General features: G+C 41.1%; 2 protein-coding genes across 2 annotated transcripts in view; one reads left to right on the top strand and one right to left on the bottom strand.

Moving 5' to 3' along the window:
• Positions 1–20,983, top strand: part of LOC139609381 (carboxypeptidase O-like) — an 84,053-nt gene that overhangs the window by 43,026 nt on the left and 20,044 nt on the right. The gene's annotated exons all lie outside the window — the stretch shown is intronic.
• The window catches only part of LOC139609378 (cholecystokinin receptor-like), a 39,470-nt gene that overhangs the window by 11,790 nt on the left and 6,697 nt on the right, over positions 1–20,983 (bottom strand). Inside the window, exons 2-3 of the mRNA XM_071463834.1 lie at positions 13,522–13,770; positions 3,382–3,643 (exon numbers count right to left, since the gene is read on the bottom strand). Of these exons, the coding sequence (XP_071319935.1) occupies positions 3,382–3,643; positions 13,522–13,770 (511 nt within the window). The remainder of the gene's footprint in view (positions 1–3,381; positions 3,644–13,521; positions 13,771–20,983) is intronic.

Genomic DNA, 20,983 nt, shown 5'->3' with positions numbered 1-20,983 from the left:
CCGAGTTTTAACCCTTAATGTCAGTGTAATTTAAAAAGACAGTCATGATGAAACTGTGAATTAAAACTTGAAAGGTCCTCGTACCCTGACACATCCGGAACTTTTGACGTCTGAGCCTCGACTTTTCTTCTTCCTCGTCAACCGAGCAGACTAATTAACTGGTCTCCTACTGCCACGTCTTTGCCAGTGAAGCTTAAGGGTTTGAGAGACAGTTAGAAGGAAACTGAATTCTTCAGTGGGTTTGACTACAAAAGGCTGGTCTAGTGTAGAGAGATGTACACGGTTTTGCCACGTTCAGCTTCTTCTTGGTTTTAATTGCGTCGTCCTGCAGGACCCAAAGTTGTTTATGGACAGATCTAAAATCTGTGAGTACAAGGTCCTGAGATTATCTAGCGTATCTTGTCCTTGACTGCTACCTGGGGTGCTTTTTTCGCAACAAAGCAGCGTTTATTGGTCCGTGTAGATGGATGGATGACTTTCCTAATGCTGCACTGATCATTTCTCCGCTGACCTTTTGCATACGCTTCACTCTTCCCTCCTTCTCAGCGCACAGCCAGGACCCTAACACCAGTCACTTTAATTTAAAGTGACTGCAAAATGGTAACATCCATCTTCGCAGCATCAGTATTGAAGGCAAACACACTATATACAGTACCTCCATCTAATGATGTAGTCTTGACTTTCTTTCCCAGTTCTTACGTCTTTTGGAAGGACCCCTGCTATGGGAGGATCCGGATCAATGTCAGACTGTCTCTCATTAAGCCTTAACAGGAGCTGCCTGCTCACCTTTTTTCATCTTAGAAAAACAGTCTTCTACCTAATGATTTCACTCATTTTTCAGACATCGCCCCTGTAAAGACCTTCACAGCTTCTCGCCCTGGCCTCAATCCTGAAGTCGTCATCTCTCTATCGTTACCGATCCTCTTTATCCCTCTTGTATCTCCTCCTGGCTACACAAGTTCTCCTTAAAGGAAGGGATAGACATTATTCACTGCCTTTACTGAGAGTTAGAAAAGATCAATACAGGTGTCAGGTCTGGACACTTAATATAAAGCTAAAGCCAGGAGATGGTTAGCTTAGCATTGCAGCTTGAAGCAGTACTCTTTAAAGCTAATGAATAAACACATTATCGCTTGCTTGTTTAATGTGCACACAAACCAAAGTGTAAGAACAAGAAGTTTTGTTTTATGTGCTGTAACTAGGTCTTGGCTGGACGCAGTGACTTCCAGGAGCCTCCAGTCATTGTGCTAAGCTAAGCTAATTGTCCCCCAGCTGTAGCAAACAGGGGTCATATCAACTTCTTCGTCTAGTGTTGGACAGTAATCAATTACTCAGTAACTTCATTACATCAGTTATTGTACAAATCCCAGCAACGCTTTGTTTTGTTGTCTTCTTGAAAACCTACATTCAGGAATCAGTTGGTTTTGTTTATAGTTTCAAGGGGCGCTGCCGCATGTGGCCACCGGGGCTAGCATTACACTAACTGCTGATGGTCAGTAAATACCACCAAAAGAAAAGCTGGCTGCGTATTAAACGGTAATGTCTCCTTTTTTTATTTCTCCATGTGTTAAATACCGTAGTAAGACGTGTGGGTGTCTGGGATTTGGAGTTATTTAAAGGCACTTTTGATTGAGCAAATAAAGTAACGAGTAATGTAGCCAATTACTTTTGCTGTGGAATAAATACAAAAGTAATGCAGTTTTTGATTAGCAATATGTAATAAACGAATGATCCGATTTTTCAATTAACTTTCCCAGTACTGATGTCATCTAACTCTTGGCAAGAAAGTGAATTCCCCAATACGTCAAACTGCTTCTTTTAAGCCGCTAAGTGATGACTTATGACTCACACTTCAAGTGCAGCCTCAGCTGAAAGATAACCACATTATTACCCAGAGTACTGGAAGGCAGAGATCCATTTTAGAGCAACACAGGAAAGCTAAGCAAAACGTGTCATCCCTTACCCCAGCCAAGGTTGCAAGAAACCTGGGTGTCATGTTTGATGACCAGCTTCTCTGACCCTGTTGCATCTGCCTCCCGGTCGTACCGCTTTGCTCCATACAACATCAGAAAAATCCTAAAACCCAGCTCTTGATCCAGGGCATGATTATCTCTCGCCTCAACTACTGCGCTGCCCTACTGGCAAACCTCCTTTAGTGCACAAAGAAATCCTTGCAGATGGTCCATAATGCAGCATCCAATCAGCCCAAAGGGGCACATGTCATTCCATGGCCGCCCAAACCTAATTAAAGTCGCCGATGCGGCGTTCAGAGTAACTTCTGGGTCTGCACCAAATACTTGAACTTGATCAAACAAGCTCATGCTCCGTCTTAGCCGCTATGTTCCTCCAAGGAATGTCGTTTGGCATCGCTGTCCCTGCAGATAAGGCAATCGCGGTCCCGTCTGGAACAAGCTACAGAATGCTATTAGAACAGGGGCGTCCCTCTCTATCTTCAAGAATCTTTTGAAGACTCATCTATTCCAAAAGCACCTCCTCTCCTAACACCTTTAACACCCTAACTACCAATTACTGTGTACTTTCAGTACACTTCTTTACTTGATCTCTTTGCACTTATTGAATAGATGTACTACTTGCTTATACCAAGGTCTCCTTCTGCACTAAATCTTCAATGGTGTCCCTCACAAATCACTTGGGATAAAAGCAGAGTAAACGCAAATGTGAGTTTTGAAACAAGTTAAAACATTTTTTTGGCAGATTAGCTGGCACAGGTACAAACCCGAGCCTTTTTCAGTGTACTGCTCTGAGGACAGTGAGGCGCTTGAGGTTTCAACAGGACATTTCAGAGATTGCCAAAATGACCAAATCAGCATGCAGTCTGTTTCCTAACTGCAAGCAACCAAGAGAAAATGCTGTGATTGTTCCAAGAAATGAACTCTCTGCTTGTGAAGGTAATGCATATGTAAATTACACAATTACACTAAATGTAAATCAGAGTTTTTCCTCACATTTAGAGGCAAAGCCATGCAGATTGTATTCCTAACTGACTTCATCCAATCACTTATCCCTGTCGTGGCTGTGGAGGCACGTCCACCTAATTACTGTCATGCATATGAAATCTTTCAAAAGTTTTCACAGACTTTGTGCAGAATCCATTCGGATCATTGCTGTAAAATATCTAGAAGGCCTCATCGCCCATGCAGCAGAATAAGACAAATGGTTTTTCCGTCTATCATTAAAATCAAATCAGAGAAATGTTTGATGAACTAATGAAAGACTTGAGGATTTTTCTTTATTCATTCTTTTTTAATAATTTATTTTAGGTTATTATGCGTCTTTGTCAACAAAGTGATAGTTAGTGCTTCCTCTTAAGTAAAAACCTCACAGCATTTGTGTCCGATCCCCAGTCCTACCAGTACTTACCAGGTCTGTTCAGCCTGCCCGCTGGGCCAGTCCAGGCGACACATGTGGCCGACAGTCCCGTTGGACTTGGGGAAAGTCCTAAGGGTGCTGAACACCGGGTATGGCACCATGATTAGCAGTGACACCACCCACGTGGCGGCGATGACGCGGTAAGCGTGGGATCGGGTCTGCCACGCGCGAGACTTCAGCGGGTTACAGATGGCGCTGTATCTCTCGATGGCAATGGCCACAAGGCTGAAGGTGGAGATGCTGACAGAGATCCCTGCAGGGGAGAAACATTTAAAAAGTAAACATGTAGAGAGCTGAGGGCGGAGGTAAAAAAATGTTAATGAACCCTTGACCTGCCATCATCAAGCAAGAAATGACACAACATGAACTATATTTATTTAGCAGTACTTGCATACAACTTTGAATTTTTAGCTGCATCATTTTATTCATTTAATCTGTTTCATCTCGATGAGGAGTTTGGCTGTTTTGAGGTTGACGTTCTCTCTGTAGCCGGTGTCTGGATTCTGCCAACAACCGTTAATGAGTGAAAAGACACATCACTCGGTAACACTAATTTCTAACGCCACTTCAGAAATCTCACATTTAAACTTTGATCTGTATCAGATCAACATCTTAATCTGGGCGTCTTATTGGCTGTTCAGTCAGGACCTTCAGTAAGCGCGGCCGCTGTAGCACAGTTGGCTGCGGCTGTTAATCGAATGTGTCAGACAATTTATCATGCTGGTTAGCTTATTTTCAGTTGTAGACACGGGTTGGGACCATTACAACAATACAAGGCAATGGAAGCTGATTATACACCTCTGAATAGTAGTTATTTTACTCATTAGTTACCTGAAAAGTAAACCTAATAAGGAATTTGAAAGGATTCTGATATAAAGTGTGTTGTTTTTTTTTTACTGGATTTGAATTTGATAAAAGACTTTCCTACCCTATCCCTAGCCTCACAGTGAAGTTGAAGCTAAAGGCCTTGGCTTAATCAAACTGTCATCCAAGCACTGACTTACAGGCTGATCCAACTCTACAAAACAGTGTGCACAGTAACACTTTTCAAAAGATACAGCACAAAATGTGTGTCACCCATTTAGTGACAGCACAACAGCATATTGTTTGCAAAGAGAATGACAAGCACGAGCACGCCTTTACAATACAGAAACCTCCCAGTTCCCCTGCGGTGCCGTAAAAATCCATTTGTCAAACAAACTGCTCCATCACCACCACCATGTCAGTCAGAGTGAGAAGGCTAAAAGACAAGTCTGCTGAAAAGTCATTTTTTTAAGTCAACCCAACCCAACTCCTGACAATGGCTAACTAGAATCTATATTATCCAGGATACTGTCTCTTTAGGGTTCAACACGGGTCAAATTCCTCTGGAGACAATTCAAGGCCAAGTTGCATTTGCATGTATGAATATGCATAACCTGCAGCAGGGGAGCAAGCTCACTCAGTGCAAAGCCTGTGTACTGAGCCAGGGTGAGACAAATAGCAATAATAAACCCACACCTGCGTGTCACCAGCAGCTACAAAAGAGCCCCCCGGGAACAAATTCACCACACTGATCCTGTATCATAACAAGAAGCAACAACTGCAATCCACTATTTTCACCGTCACTTATTTATCCCCAGTCATTGTTCCTTCAGGATGGAAGAGCACACCCTGTCTAAACCATAGCTTTGCATTATCAGTCAAGGGCGGAAGTCATTATGCATGCTCCTATGAGCATGATACAATTCAATTTAGAGGAACCATGTTAAGTATATGAGTGGTAGACCGCTGTATGACTTGGTCGAGGACAATTTATCCTGCCTTCTTCCGGATCAGCCTTTTGTGACGGCCTCTCCTGCTAACGATGATAAAATCTTTGGTCCTTTCTAGTGTGAAAGGCTTTCTTTTCAGAAGCTAAAAGATTAAGGGTTTAGAGTAAATTGTCAGGAAAAATTTAAAAACCGTCAGATCTTTGCATGGCAACCTAAAGAAGAAAGAGTACTGAGCGGATCTTAAGTGTGGAATGTGACGTGGAGTCTAATTGGAGCAGACAATAGTTGTATCTCATTCCTGCACTAACAGAACAAAGGAGCTGACTTGTAGAGATACTCGAGAACAAAGCGAACATCACAGGCTGAAAAAGACATCTGAATGGCTTTATACTCGGTGAGCAGTCGGAGAGTCTCTGCTGTGCATTATTAAAACCATCTCAGCTGTTTGCTGGCAGAGTTTAAAGTTATAATTTGCAACTTATCCATATTAAAATGTATAAAAATGACTAGACCTACAGTATGACATCATCCAACGTCATCTTTTGATTTTGTTTTGATTGAGGAACCCCTTGCAGCAGAAATTATATACTGTGCGTATAAATGGGGGCCTGGAGGGAGTCAAAGATACTACATGGCTTAAAAGAAACAGGTTCATATCATGTTCTAAAAACAACAGGAAGTCAGTTATTGTAGTTTACAGTTTAATCAGTTTGTCAAAAATTGCCCTCTGTTTTTGCATCATCAATCTGTTAAATCTGAGCACACAGACATAACCAACAGATTTTTAGATTAGGCGTGACTCGTGCTTTTAACTCTGATGTCCATCATGAAGAAATCCATAAATCTGCTCAGAAATCATAGGAAAAAAAGATACTCCTTCTAATTGCAGAACTTGCCTCAGAATCATGAGGTTTTTAGGTTTTCTTCAGTATCAAAGATATCCAGTGGTAGCTGACTGTACATCAAGGGGTAAACTGCCAAAAATATTTAGCAAATATAGATGAAAAAACTCACTGAATCCCAGAATGTAGGCTGTGATTATCTACTGAATATGTGGGATATTGAAGGATGCATAGTGATTGGGATATGTGTTTATGTGCACAGAAAATCCAGAAGAGCAAGCATTCTTCACCTGTAATCATAGAAGAGTTAGAAATTATGATTATGTCAAAGAGACAGCAGGCTTGTAAACTACCGGCTTGAGAGGATCCTTGCGGGACACCTCCTGGCTGACTGTTGACCACTGTACGCTACCGGTCAACTACAACATCCACATCCAGCACTGGCTAAGCAGACGGAAGTGGGTGGCACAGTCAACACAAGCAGAGCTTAACAGCGCACCGGCAGTGTACAAGTCTCGCACAATAAGTCTCTCACGCCCACATGTCTCTTTCAAGTGTTAAGCTTGGACACTGCAAGACCAAATCACGCAACAGGGTTGTCTTTTGTTGACGGCTTGAAGGCGGCCACAGCGTCAGCTTATACTGATTGTGAAAATGAGGAATACAGAGATGTAGGAATTGTGATCTCGTTCCCAGCACAGCAAGGAGGAGGAATAATCAAAAGAAACAATAAAAATAATGAGCAGAACAAGAAAGAGAAGAACCAATTTATATTGTAGTTTTTAGAAAGTGCTTTACAAAACAAAAAAGACCAACAGCAGGATTAAAAGACAAAAGGCATCACAGAGAGAGCATTAAAAACACTGCAGGTAAAATACAGATGAATAAAAGAAATATCACAAAAGAAACACGATAAAGTCAGTGAAGTTTTAAAGGAATAGTTTGCTATTTTTGGGGAATTCACTCAAACTTTTCTAGCAGAGTTAGATGAGAAAGTGAATACTACTCTCAAAACTGCTTGGAAAAAATATAAGGCTAAAGCATGTTAGCTTAGCTTATCATAAAGGCTGCTAACAGGGGTTGACAGTTAGCCTGGATCTGTCCTAACATCCCTTAAAAAACAAATATACTGGGAACATAACTACCTGTAAAACTGCAACTTGTCAGTATTACAGTGAATTTAACAAACAAAACAAAACAATGGAAAAGGGTACAATCGGCATTAACTCCTGGGTCAAATGACTGTATTTGGCTCCAGCTCTGATCGACATTGATGTAAACACGACACCTGGGTCAACACGCTAATTTTTGCCCCTTTTCCAAGCTCTGACATCTTTCAGAGCACAGTGAACGGACCTGTCGCGATGCTGTTGAGCCAGAAACACTGCAGCTACACTGCGCTCGGGGATGAAAGGGTGAGCCGCAGCCCCAAAATAAGTTTTAAAAACACACAATCAGCGATCGAAGTGTCTAAGTGAGTGGTAATGATCTCATCACATACATGTCAGCAAGAAAAAATGTTTAAATGTTGAACTACTCTTTTAAGAGGTGATGTAAAAATTGCAATGATTTTACAAGCCCGAGAACAAGGATGGTGCAGTTATTTTTAGCAGTGAGGCCTGTTTCATGAACATGAATGAAGCAGCGATGCGGTCATCTTCCCCACCAACCACCATAAAAACAGCACGACAAGTCGCGCTATATTGCCTTCGTAGCCACCATAGGGTGGAATTGGCTCATTATGTTTTGCAGAAAGCAAATTTTTCTGGTCACGGATGATGACGATGAGTAGCTCAGCCTATAGAGCCCCATTAGAAGGTGAAGCCTGTGTGAAATAGGGTCACAGGTTTTCGAACGAGTGATGTTTTCAAACCCTCCAGTTAAAAAGACTGATTGCTGGGAGGTTATGCACATTCATACTGACAGGAAGTGCACTTCCAGGTGATGTATGGCACTGATAGTCCTGTGATTTGAATTGATGACACACTTGCTGGTAGTCACAGACGGCTCAAAGAAATTGAGCTTCTTGTCTGAAGGATTAGATTCTTGTCCTGGAGCACCAGGCCCAAATTCATCAACCCTTTCAACATTTCAGTCCAGGTCCACTCGACCATCTGTTTTATTACTGCCAGGGGAGGGCAACAATGATCTGAGATCAGCACTTGTGATGGACCAATTTGTTTGGCCTCTAAAGAAGAGTAATGAAACAAAACAGAAAATCTTGGTGCAGTAAAACACACTTTAAAATATACAACAGCAACCGTATAGCCCACACTTTCCCATGCATTAATACTGAATGTGCATTAAGAAGACATAGTTGCATTCTTCTTCTTTATGTGAATTCTAACTTCAGCAGCAGCAGCTAAAACCAAGCGGCTTCTCAGTATAACTGCTGCTGGTGATGCTACATTTTCGCAGTCTACATTAAACATAGTGGACATTTTTCCATTATATGGATGTCTCATATGTCCCAGTTATTGCTTCTGTAAGTGATTCCTTGTTGAGTTTTCAGACAGGCAGCGAACTGATTAAAGCTTCACTCCCTGACACTAGGCGGTATTGAAAGGCTAATGTTTGAGCAGGGGAGATTCTGCAGTGATTCTGGGCAAGGTGCCGCCGAGTTAATTACCAGTCAGCTAACCAACCAAATGCTCACATTTTCCCCCTGTGCCGTATCTCCCCTTCTCAGGATGCACACACTAACCCTCTCTCTTGTTCATTAAACCCGAGTTAGATGAACACTCACACCAGCCCGCTTGACAGCTGTGAAGTTTGCAGACGAGGCGGTTTCGGCACACCTCAACCTGAGAGAGAAGCTTTGAATACCTCGGCTGAAACACGCGTAACTCTCAGCTGAACGTTGACGTAACAAAGCCTAGAAATTCAACAAATGGAGTGAATGTGTGATACTTCAAGGTCCCAGATGCAGCCATTTCTGTGAAAGTTTTCTGGAAGCCACAAAAATCCTAATTCTAATGCATTATGCAAACTGCACCCCTGGGGGGGGGGGCAGACTGAGCTGCCAAGTTGGTTGGTAATAGCATCATACGACCAGCAACAAAAGCACAAACATGGATGCATAAATGTGATTGAAGGCTGCACACATACACAAACGCACACTACCAGAATATTGTAACATCGATCTCATAACTGCCACCAAAACAGCGCGGGGGCTATGATTCACACGATTATCGAGCTGGGGGCAGATGGATGGATGCACAGGCGAGCGGGTGAGTAGAAGGATGGATGGTGTATTATATGTCTAATGGGCGTGTGCTAACAGATGAGTTTGCAAAGAGTAGATGAGTTTGCCAGGCAGGTTTGCTGCAAAATCAATGGGTGGGGATAGTCACAATGATCCTGGGTATTGATTAGTGTTGGCTAATAGAGGGGCTCACTCAGGGATACGCTAAGATGAGAAAAAAAGGGGGGGGGGGGGTTAACGCCCACATTGATGTTTGGAGATGAGCGTTTGTGTGATACTTTGACAAACAGGGACCTAGAAAAAGTTGCAACATTAGTGAGACTATTGCAGCCATGTGTCACACTTGATGCTCCTTTGCTGTCTGTGAACTGTCTCGCTTTCATTGGCTCCTCTCGATGAGGCTGTTGATGTAACAGTTCATTTAAGGGGGAGGGGGCTATTACACTCATTTCCAGCTCTGTATTTTATTCTGGGACTCCACTTGTGTAACTTTGCATGATTCACAGTTCAAGATGAGTCTTATTTATCTCAAGCTGCCTGTCATGCAGCCCCTCGTTTGAGCCTCTGGCTGAAACACAGCAGTATTAGCTCAGGCCTCCTTAAAAGCTCACTTCCTCCCGATTGGCCGAACTTCCGCTCCACCGCTTCTTCCTCTTCGGCCGGCTGTGTGGCATGTGCGTGGCAGCTGCATAACATCTTGGTTTTCATTACAGCGCCCATGTTAAGGGGTTAGAGTGGAGGCGCCTCGCGGCTGCATCATGTGATCGGGAGACTGACTGCCTCACCAATTTTGCACACGTGACGCAGAAAAGAAAAGACCTGCTGATGACGTGACGCCATGACTGACGCCTTTCACTTTAGTTTCAGTGTCTAGACTGAATCAGAATATGACACAGACATGAAAAGATATGAATATTGTATTTTTTCAACTATTTTAACAGCTGCATGTGGAGACATTTTAGTGACATTTTCTGTCAAAATGGAATAAGTAATAATTTAAGTATTTTTTATCTTTTATTTTATTATTTAAAAATAAATAAGAAATGAATTTATAATGAAAAGAAATCCAACATTCTAATAGGTTGATGGTCTTTATCCAAGGCAAACTCTATGTAGAAAGCAATGAAGATCACTACATTTTGTATCGATGATCATTGAATCTCAACACAATCACAACAATTGAAATGAATCCATACAAACTCTTTTGAATCAAGTTGAACTTTGAAGTTTGACCACTGACCAAGGTCAAGCTGTGTCGACAGTGTGGACCTTTGGGGGAACAGAGACCTGGAAAATGGAGGAAGCTATCGTGGCTTTTATTCAGCCTCCTCTGTGGGGGGATAATCTGCTCCATGACAGGAATGGTTTGTAGGCAGTTATAAGACAGGACGGGAGTCAGTGGTACAAATGCAGCTTTCGTATAAACTGTGTGAACTTATTGTCCTGTTAGTGACTGCGCTAACAAGCTAACTGAGCTGACAGTTGGCAAGTTTGCTTGCTCAGAGAGATTTTCTCTGACATAATGATGTATGCAGATGAATTTACTGCACCACCTTAATTTGTGATTAACGAACAATTACTTTGGTCAGTCTCTTGTTTTTTTTGAGTCTTGCACTCATCATATTCAGCATTGAGCTATCTGTGTTGCATTCACCACTGTCTAGAAGTCGTGACCCAATCAGGAGGTGGGGCGGGTGTCTGCCTGTCTCATCGTTTCTGCCTGTCCAGACTACAACGCAACGCTGAAGATTTCAAACATGTTTTATTATTTTATTCTAAACCGTGTAAAATGGGCTGACAAGGCCTGAGGCTCAGTGTCGGGGCCCGTGTCATCCATATTGTCAGCTTTGCTCTGAGTTAATTAATTAATTGGGGGGGACGGAGGTATGTGACGTGTTTTTAAGGGAACAGTTAATGAGCACACACAAATAGGGGAAAGTATTAACCGAATTACAGTCAAGATTAAGTCAGTGATAGGGATCTAAATGTCGGCATCGATCCTCTTTCGGTAAATTGCTCAGGCCTAATCTAGCGTTACCCTGGTGCTAAATGGTCTCCCTTGAATTCTAGTGTTGTTAGAGCAGGAAAAACTGCTACCACAGCTCTTCCATCACTTTTGAAGCGCTAATTCAAACCTAGCCAAATTAAAATTCGTAATCACTGAACATATTGTGTGGAGAAGTAAAAATTGCACTGCGGGTGTTGCAGTCACATCTGTCAAAACTACAGCAAAACCCATCCTGGTCATTATTCTGTGTTGACTAAAAGGCTGGTATTCATAAGGTTTGAAAAAATGTGTTTCACAAAGTGGCTGAATAACAATGGTTTGCATTTAAAGTCCTAGGCAGCTGACCCCCCCGCCCTCCTCTTATCACAGCTCAGAGAGCCCAGTAATTGAAAAGGAGATTCGGCGAGCCTGTTCCCACAGATGGTGCATCACATTTCTATCACAATAATAGGATTGTGGACCTCACTACTCAATAGATCTTCTCATCCAATCAAAGCTCAGCTCAAGGTGAAGAGACAAAGTACTGCAGCAGATTTCAGTTTCTTTGCCCGTCTCTCGTGCTCCAGTCTGACTCAGGCCTCACGTGGCACCTTGACTCTGGCCTGATGGGCGCCAACTCATCGCCAAGTCACACTCCTGAAGACGTGTGACTGTTCAAGCACTTTCACCACGACGGTTACTTTCTGACAGGCAAAATGAAAACCCAGATAAAAGCCTTTCTCCGAGAGATACCTTGTTAGATATCGAGCAGTTTTCAGGCAGGATTCTGCAGCCGGAGCACAGCTTCTGATCGGCTGCCAGTCATGAAAATAGACCCGAGTTCAATGTTAGACTAATAAAACACCTATTAACCCAGCCAGTGAATGAGCAACTTGTTCTTCTACAAAATGTAATCAGCCTTATCAGATTTCGCCTGTGTTCCTGTTAGGTCTTTTTAGCAACTTGTTGTGGATGATTTTGGAAATAATTGAGATAGAGAAGGAAATAGCTGCTCACAACTGAGGTTTTTAGTATTCTCCTCATAAATGCAACATTTCTAAAACCATTTGTTCAGTTTCTCCCTTTATCTCTGACCGCTGTTGCAGGCTACAGAAGAGACATTAAGTCCAGAGTCCTGGTCCTGATTAGTTCATGTGGCCCATGATGAATTTTTCAAAGTTGGTATTACACATCCATATTTATGAGCAGCAGCATCTTAATGTTTCTAATATAAAAGCTATATAATATATAGCATGAAGACAGGAAACTGTGAAACAGCTTGCCCAGCTTTGTCTAATGGTAACATAATCCAGCTACCAGCAGCTCTAAAGCTCACTAATGAACATGCAGTATCTCATTTGTTTTTATCTGTACAAAAACTGAAGTGTAAAACAATGAATTTGGGCTTATGAGGATTTATGTGCAGGACTTCCATGACTAAACATTTGCAATCAATCTTGCATTTAGGCGTTTTTTTTTTTTTTTTTTTAACCTTCAGACAGAGCCAAGCTGAATATGAGAATATTCAGAATTTGATCGATCATGTAAACAGCATATTCCAAATATAGTCCTTTTCCAAATGTAGCATTTTCCAATTAAGACGTGGCCTGTTTTGATATTATTCAGGTTTTATGAGCATTCTAGTGTTTATATAGCACTTCAGAGTTTGCGGCACATGTCTGTTTAACATTTTTTAAGGCTGGGCTAGAGATGAATGCCAAAAAGAAAAGCCCACATATCTTTGCAGAGAAATGCACCCATCATGAAAACATCATGAAATACTGTGATATCAACAGGTTTTTGGATATATATCACAAACAAGTAAACAGCTTAGTAGCACTGACTTGTTACTAGAGCTCCAGAGAGAAGCCTGGGAGAGGAGATGTAAAACAACATTGAGACGGTTTTTGACTCTTAAAATCTGGAATATATTTTCTTAAGGATATCAAAACTTTATATACTAGCACAGGAAAAGTGTAAAATATGGGACCTTTAAAATTAGAACAAATGTTTAATGCTAATTTGTCTTCAAACATTGACAAAAGAACAAATCAGGTCTTCATCATGAATGAGCCTGGTGACTGCAAAGAGAATTAATATTTCAATGAGTGAGGCATTTACTGTTCCCAAATATGAACAGGCTGTATTGATCAGTGCTAAGCCTTCAATGATTAGCTGGAGAGATTCGTGACTTCCTAAACTCACTGCTCTATTTTGAAACAAAAAGGTCTTCACACCCATCAATCCCTTCATTAAAAACCAGGAACTGAAGCTGTCGGAATATATTGTAGCGCTGAAGTATTTCACCTCAGCAGGTTTTGAAATGAGACAACTCACGCTCACCCATAAAGTAGGTGACAGTCTTGCACATGGAGGCTCCGAAGATGAAGTCTTCCAAGATGTTGGGGATGAGGGTGAAGGGCATGCAGAAGATGGCCATCATTAGGTCGCTGACCGCCAGCGACAGCAGGAAGGAGTTGGTGACGGTCCGCATGCGCTTGTTCAGCATCAGGACCACGATGATCAGCAGGTTGCCAAAGACGCTGAGCAGGAAGATGAGCGAGTAGAGGAGGATGCGCAGCGAGTCCATCTCTGACAGGGGCGAAGACAGAGACAGGACTTAATAATCAGATGAGCAATGAGAGGATCAATTCACGTTTGCACAAGTGAATTACCAAGGGCACAGCTTTGAATTAATGGAGATAAAATAGGAAACATCAACTCGTATCAATAAAATCTCTGCGAGATAGAGTGGGAACTTTTTTTCTTGTAGTCATGAGAGACAGATACACGCAGGACTGAGTAATCATTCAAGCAGCCCACGTATTACATGACACACACAAAAATAAAATAAGAAAGATGAAGAAGAAAAAGGTGAAAGAGAACAAAATAACGTCAATACCTGAAGAGAACAGGTTGCTCACCTGGGGAAGAGGACTCCAGGCGAATAACTATAATAATAATCAGAATCTAAAATTGTGCAAGTGTCAGTAGAAGACAACAACATCATAAGAGTTAAATAGGCTGTGTCAAGTGGTAACAAGGGAATACAACTCAAACTGGAAAAACAAGACCAAAATTAAACAGTTCTCTTTATTTTTTCATCATTAACACCTTCCTCTCAGTTGATGTCTGTTTTCATTCCTGTTTTTATTCAGATAACAAATTCAAGTGACTGAAGTGACTATTAGTATTTCTTGTTGGCGAGTCAATCAAACAAAATGACTACAAAAAACACAGCCAGTAGTTTTTTGGCATACTTTTGTTATACTGAATAGAATATTAATAATCCACAGTTTATTATTGCTAAGAAGCATGCCTCCTCTTAAAACCATGCCCCCCATTAATAGGGTTCTATTTCACCTCTGCATAGAAATAACAAAAGGTCTTCTGTCTAAAACTAAGAATGAAACAGTGCTCCAAAATAAGCGTGATTCATATGGATCCCTTCTTTCAGCGCCGCCATACAGCTGAGCATCAGTGAACAACACAACGGCCCAACCAGAGGGTTTTTGGGATGCTCCCTTCACTCACACCGGCCTGTCACAGCGAGTCTGTTTGAGAATGAAAGTATCTGACAGGACAAGGTCGGGGCCGGCCGTGTGCTGCGCTGACTGAGCCCTCTGATTAAAGACAGCGACAAGGGAAAAGTCTAAAGGTCTGCAGCAGGGCCTGCAGACAGAGCGCCACACATCACCTTGAAGACACACACACACACTCTCTGCTCATGAGGAGTGGAGCCAGGACACAGACAGTGCTGTATGTTCGGATAGTTATCACTCGTGGGATTTAAATGCATTTTTGTGCCACAGAGTGCTAAATCAAATAGCGTGTTAATGATGCAATGAAAGGCTATCTATTTTTATTTTCATATTTTCATATTGTCCTCCCACACAGACGCATGACTTGAGTCCCACTGCTTTCTGAATAAACACATATCTGAAACATAATGATGAATTGCAGTGTTCTTAAAATAATATTCATCAAAATAAAAGTCTGTGTTGCTACTTCCTGTCGTCAGTTGGTACAACATAATACTGAGACAACTTACAACGAAGTTTTGTTTATATTAACTCACAAAATAAAAACAACATTATTTAATACTCATAAGGAAATGGTCTGACACAAAATATATGTAGTTATTATAATATATCATATTTCATATATCATGCATATAAAGCATTTCATGCTTTAATAAATGATCAGTTTAACTAATCACCAATAAAAACACACTGAGTTTACTACTTCCACATATTTTGCTGCTAAGTTTTACTTGGTCTGGTGTAACTTGTAGCTTGTGGTTGCTAACATTAGCTAACATTTGCAAACTTAGCTATTGCTGTTACACTATTACACTATAGTGTTACACTAACACTATTGGTTGTCAACATTTTACTTTATATTGTATTTCTTAGTGCTGCTTTGCATGGCCAATTGGTGATTAACACTACAGCTCATCTGTGCTCTGTTGCATTGCTTCATATAGCCCACTGAATAATGGAGGATACCATCATATTGCATCTGCATTTTGCTGAGGAGTTGATAATGCTGACTTTGTTCGCTATAGTTGTAGTTTCATAGTTTACTTTGTGTTTATTTGGCATCTTGCCAAAGGACTGAAGTTGAAGCCTGTAGCCTGTAGGCTAGTACCAGCACCTTTACAGTAATGTTGATTAATGTGCATTGTCCATGTACATTATAAGAAAATTAGATATATGAGAAAAAGCTACAGCAATTTGTTTGAAATAAGTATAAAAATGTTAAGGAAATGTAAGTGGCCTAGGTATAAGTTTGTATTTATGAGACAACCTGCACATAGAGGAACTAGACAGCAGATAAAGAGAGATGAGGTCTGGATTTGAACCCAGGACACACCAGGATGCATGTTAATCACCTCTGCCACCTGAGAGCCCCACTTTCCCCCCAAATGAAAATATGAATTATTCTTTTGATTAGAAAATCCTCTGATGGCTTTGAGAGCAGTTTCATCAGCTGAAGACTGACATCACACAGCCCCCCCTGTTTCAGTTAGTGAAGGCCTAATCTGCAACACAGGTGACAAGTTTGATTTATTCAACAGAATTATGTGAGATATGCATCATCAATACTAACTTGTGAGACTTCCTACACAAACACCGAGCGGGGAGCTCCCACTGGGTCAGCAGCTCCTGCTGTGTTACATTTTGTGCAATCCAGCGAAGTGAAAATGGAATTATCTATTCATTGAGCACCGGCAGTATGTTGGCTCCCCCGAGCCATGACTCCAGGACAACTCACTTTGGCTCCTTAGACCCACTCGAGCGTGACAGCTGTGTTCAAATCCACAGGCATCTATACAAATAAATGAAGCGCGCTCGCCTCAGAGATCACATCATATATCACATCATATATTGCATCATATGAAGCAGGAGTTGTATACGTGGCATATTTTAGCGAGAGCTGAGAGATCAACACTTCTGCTTATGTTAGGTTTGTGTATGTTTAGTTAAACTCTGTTTGCTCTGTTCGTACTTAGTTTCTATTGGCTGCTGCTATGCAAACTGTAATTATGATTCCCCACGGGGATCATTAAAATTTCATCACATCACTTCACTTTGTCTTATCTTTAGGATAGGATTATTACGAGGCACAGTATGTCTTTTGAAGGCTTTTCACTGGATGTCGTGGAGTACTTTTTATGGCTTGACTGATGGAGCTGGATCTCATCATCAGACGTGAATAAATCGTCACAAAGATCATTAATAATGAGCAGTAATAATCGTAGAGGTGATATGATTGCAGAGAAAGAACCCGAGCTCCCAACTATCCTTTTAATCACAACCATGCCATGAGGCTGTATTTCATACCAAGCCCCCGGGAGATGATCAAATGTTCCAAATTGTTCAAAATGACTGTCAGCTCCGTCCAAATCTGATGTTACTCCTAATTACAAGTGAGCTGAAAGCCCTTTGGAAATGAACCTGTGAAGCAGCAGACATGAGTCAGGAAATGAGTCCTGAGCTTGTGGGAGTCAGCAACTAATTCCCTTTTCTCAAGTGCTGTTGACAGCAAGGCGTCCACCACCGATCCTAATTATTATTTCAACTCTCAATCTATTTGTTGATCATTTCAGAATTGTTAAAAAAATGTTCATCACAATTTCCAGAAGCTTGTGGAGATGTCTTGAAAACACTTGTTTTTTCAATTAAAATAAAACAGAGGAAGAAACCAGTGAATTAACCTAGAAATAAAGAAATCTACTCCAGGTGCACTTACTGGCTTTTCCCAGAATTCTCACAGTATTCATCAGAAGTTTCAAACAGATGAAAAATCATTGTGTTTCGTTACAGGAGCCTGGATACATAAGATAGTGTCTGTTCAGAATCATCTTGGGCATCAGATGCTGATGGAGATAGTGAGATGTTGAAAGCTCTGGATAAAGCCAGTAAGGGGAACGATGGGTTAAGAGATATATATATAATATTTTTTTCCAAATTCAATTTCAAGCTGATGAATGATGGTTCCGTGAATGTTTGCCATCTGTGCTTGCTGAATTACTTACCATATTAACTGAATTCTGTTTGGCAGCAGTAATAATTTAGAAATCAGTCTAATATCATTAGATTTGCTCGATGACTGTTCTGTTGAGACATTTCCATTTTTCCTTAAAGGGAAAAACATCTGGTAATTAAATTTACATTCTTGTTACAAAGAGTTTGTTCCAAAGTCAGAAACACGAGAGAGAGAGAGAGAGAGACCTCTTCATTTTTAAATGTCGTCGTGAGATAAACAAATTTATCACTGATTGGTTTTTCTTTGGGCTCATATAACATTTCCCCATATGAAAGACAATATTATCTCAGTGACAGTAGGGAAATGGTAAATGTGAAAATAAGGTGATTTTGCTCCTTATAAAACCTACAATAGAGTAACTTTTATTGCATTTTGTTTCATCATGTCATCGCGCACGATTTGACAGTTTTGGCAAGACGGTGAATTAAAAAGAATCAGAATCAGACTCCAGCCTGATTAACTCTGACGACCAATAATGATCTGCTGTAATTTACCTTTTATAGTGTTCATCCGTGAAACAGCACATGAGGAAAACTGGCTCAATTCAAGTCAGACCAGACTGTGTTTTGCACTCAATTCACTTTTCTCTAATAAGCTTTCCGAGCACAAGGATTTGTTTTTTATTAGATGTCAACATCCATTTCATCATAACCATTAATGGTTGTGTTTTGGAGCCGTTTCACTCCTAATAAGTAAACACTCCAAGTTGTGAATAAACCACTACAAACATGCTCGGTATGAATGTTTTCTTTTGAGTGGACAGTTGCTTCTGATGCCTGATTTGTATCCACCCTGCACTCCAAAAGATATTTAGCCTAATATTTAAGATTTTAAGAGTTTAAAGGGGCTGTTTGTAAATTTTCTTTGCCGTTGAATATGGTTTCTTGCTGGGAGCACATGGTGGTTAATTGTTGCTTGACAAGAGTTTCGGCCATCGTTTATAATCTTTATAATACAAGAGGTTATAATTCTTCAGGGTAGATTGGAGGCCACAGGGTGTTGCTATCGGAAAGTGACGGGCCGGTAAGTTCAGAGAGTTGACAGTGTGTCTTGTATCCCGAAAGATTCAATCAAAAGATAGGGATCAGGATAGCTTTATTCTGCCCTCCTCTTCATGTTCGGGTCAATCACGGAAGGGAAAAGGCGCGTTCACTGAATACCAAGACTGATCTTACCTTGTCTGCAAGGATAAAACTGAATTTCTGCCAACATCCCCAGTGGATGTTGTATATATTTGGATTGTATGACTGACTGATTGCAGATTTAACCTGTTGGCCTTCTTTTTTTCTACTCCACACATGACTAGACTATATTACTGGGTCTCAGAAATGTGGCGGCAAATGAATCCTCTGACATCAATTTAACATAGTGCTCCATGAGCTGAGGCGCATCTGCGTATCACATTTTATCACTAATGAGGGGAGTTAATGTTACAGTCAGCACAATTCAGCTCAATTAGTCTTTCTACCATGCCACCCCATGAGAGGACAATATTGATTCTGCAATACTTCGAAATTTTTGGAAGTTGGAAAGAGCTTGTTTATGGCGCACAAACAAGCTCAGCACATACTCAATTACCCATGAGGCTCTGTCAGACATGTATGTTAGCTTCTGATGCAATTAATTTCTCCTTTCTCTGCCTCATCAACATATTTTAAGACACTGAAGTGAATATTTTAACATGAAATCATGTAAAGAAACCATCCCTAACAAACAGGCGGAAATAAACAATAAGCTTGACGGCAGATAACACATGTACAGCACGTGTGAGCTCATGTCTGTTTTGAGTGAAACACTTAGCAGACAATCTGAGCCAGAGTTACTGCACTGCAGCTTCTCCCAAGGCTGACAAATTCAGTAAATCTCTGTCCACTCTGCTGTCTCTGCAAGCACCATGACAGGAGGGCAGATGCCTGCCAGTGTTCGACAGGCGGGCTGGCTGCAAGCTGTAACCCATACTCCCATAGAGTCCATGTTCACATTGAGTGTGCATGCTGATTACGATAGCGGAGCATGGTGTTTCCTAATTGTGCCAACAGTAACGGCTGCATGACACACATACAGTATGTCGCATCAAGAATAACTTGAGGAGGCAAACTGAAGAGTGTACCACATTTCCACACAAGAACATAGACGCTGCTGCAAAGTCCCAGATTATATTTAATACCAATGTTTGGTTTTTTTTATTTTATTTTATTTTATTTCTTGCTTTCTGCAGCATCTGTGCATCAACTGTGGGGTTAGGGAGAGATCATGTTGGCAAATAAAGTATGATCAAGGCAGTGGCGGAAAGCCTGGCGGCAGAACCGGGACATTTTCCCAGTGGCCTGAGAGTAGTTTTGGCCTGCACCGTGAACAGTCAACTTAAACCAGCGACGATATAACAAGCAGGAGTAAGTTGAAAGGCCTTTTGCATTACCTCACCTGTGTATGATACTACCTCGCTATTCTGCTGCTCCTGCCAGCCCTGTCTTTCTACATTCATAAAAGTTGCTTTTGTCATAAAAGCACACTGGAAAATTAGTGCCCTTCTGTTAACTTATAGAAATAATATAATCATAAATATATGTAAGTATTTAAACATTTCTGCTATGACTATATATCCCACATGTAGCCTCCACTTTCTCCTGTAAAAACATATGTAATTGCGGTAAAAAAAATAAGTCTGATGGTTTGTGAGGGTGATCTGGGATGGAGTCAGATTCCCAGCCTGAATTATTTTTTCAGTCCAGTTCAGGGTCAATTTTGGTAAATCTTATGGTTACAGTACATAAAAACACAAATGTTAATTGAGAGTTTGCGACTGGAGGTTGTGGGATTACTGAAATTCATCCCAACCTCCACATCCTCACTGTACAGCTCACATAAGCTGGAGAATCATCCAATATGAAAATAACTCATTGATCATTGCCAATGATTCAACCACTACCTCTGTGATTCATTCAAAACTGATTTTAAAACTCCATATAAAATACTTCTGTTATCATAACCTTGGTTTTACTGTTGCTGGATATATCCCCAACTACTTTAACCCAGAAGACCATTCCTACTGCTGCTGAAAAAGACTTCAGACTCTCATTCCTGTCCAGGATATCAGGGAAAAAGTGTCTCTACAGCTGCACTTTGATAAATTACATTCTGCCTTTCACAGACAGGCTGCCCCATGGACACAGAATTTGTCAGTTCAATATCTCAGTTAAAACTAATACCTGTACAAAGGGAGGCACAATCCAAAACTGCCAGAGAGCGGTGA

This window comes from Trachinotus anak, unplaced genomic scaffold, assembly GCF_046630095.1.
Source record: "Trachinotus anak isolate AG129_WGS33_773 ecotype Australia unplaced genomic scaffold, CSIRO_AGI_Tana_v1 ptg000026l, whole genome shotgun sequence".
NCBI lineage: Eukaryota > Metazoa > Chordata > Actinopteri > Carangiformes > Carangidae > Trachinotus > Trachinotus anak.
This window is presented reverse-complemented; position numbering and strand designations above follow the sequence as displayed.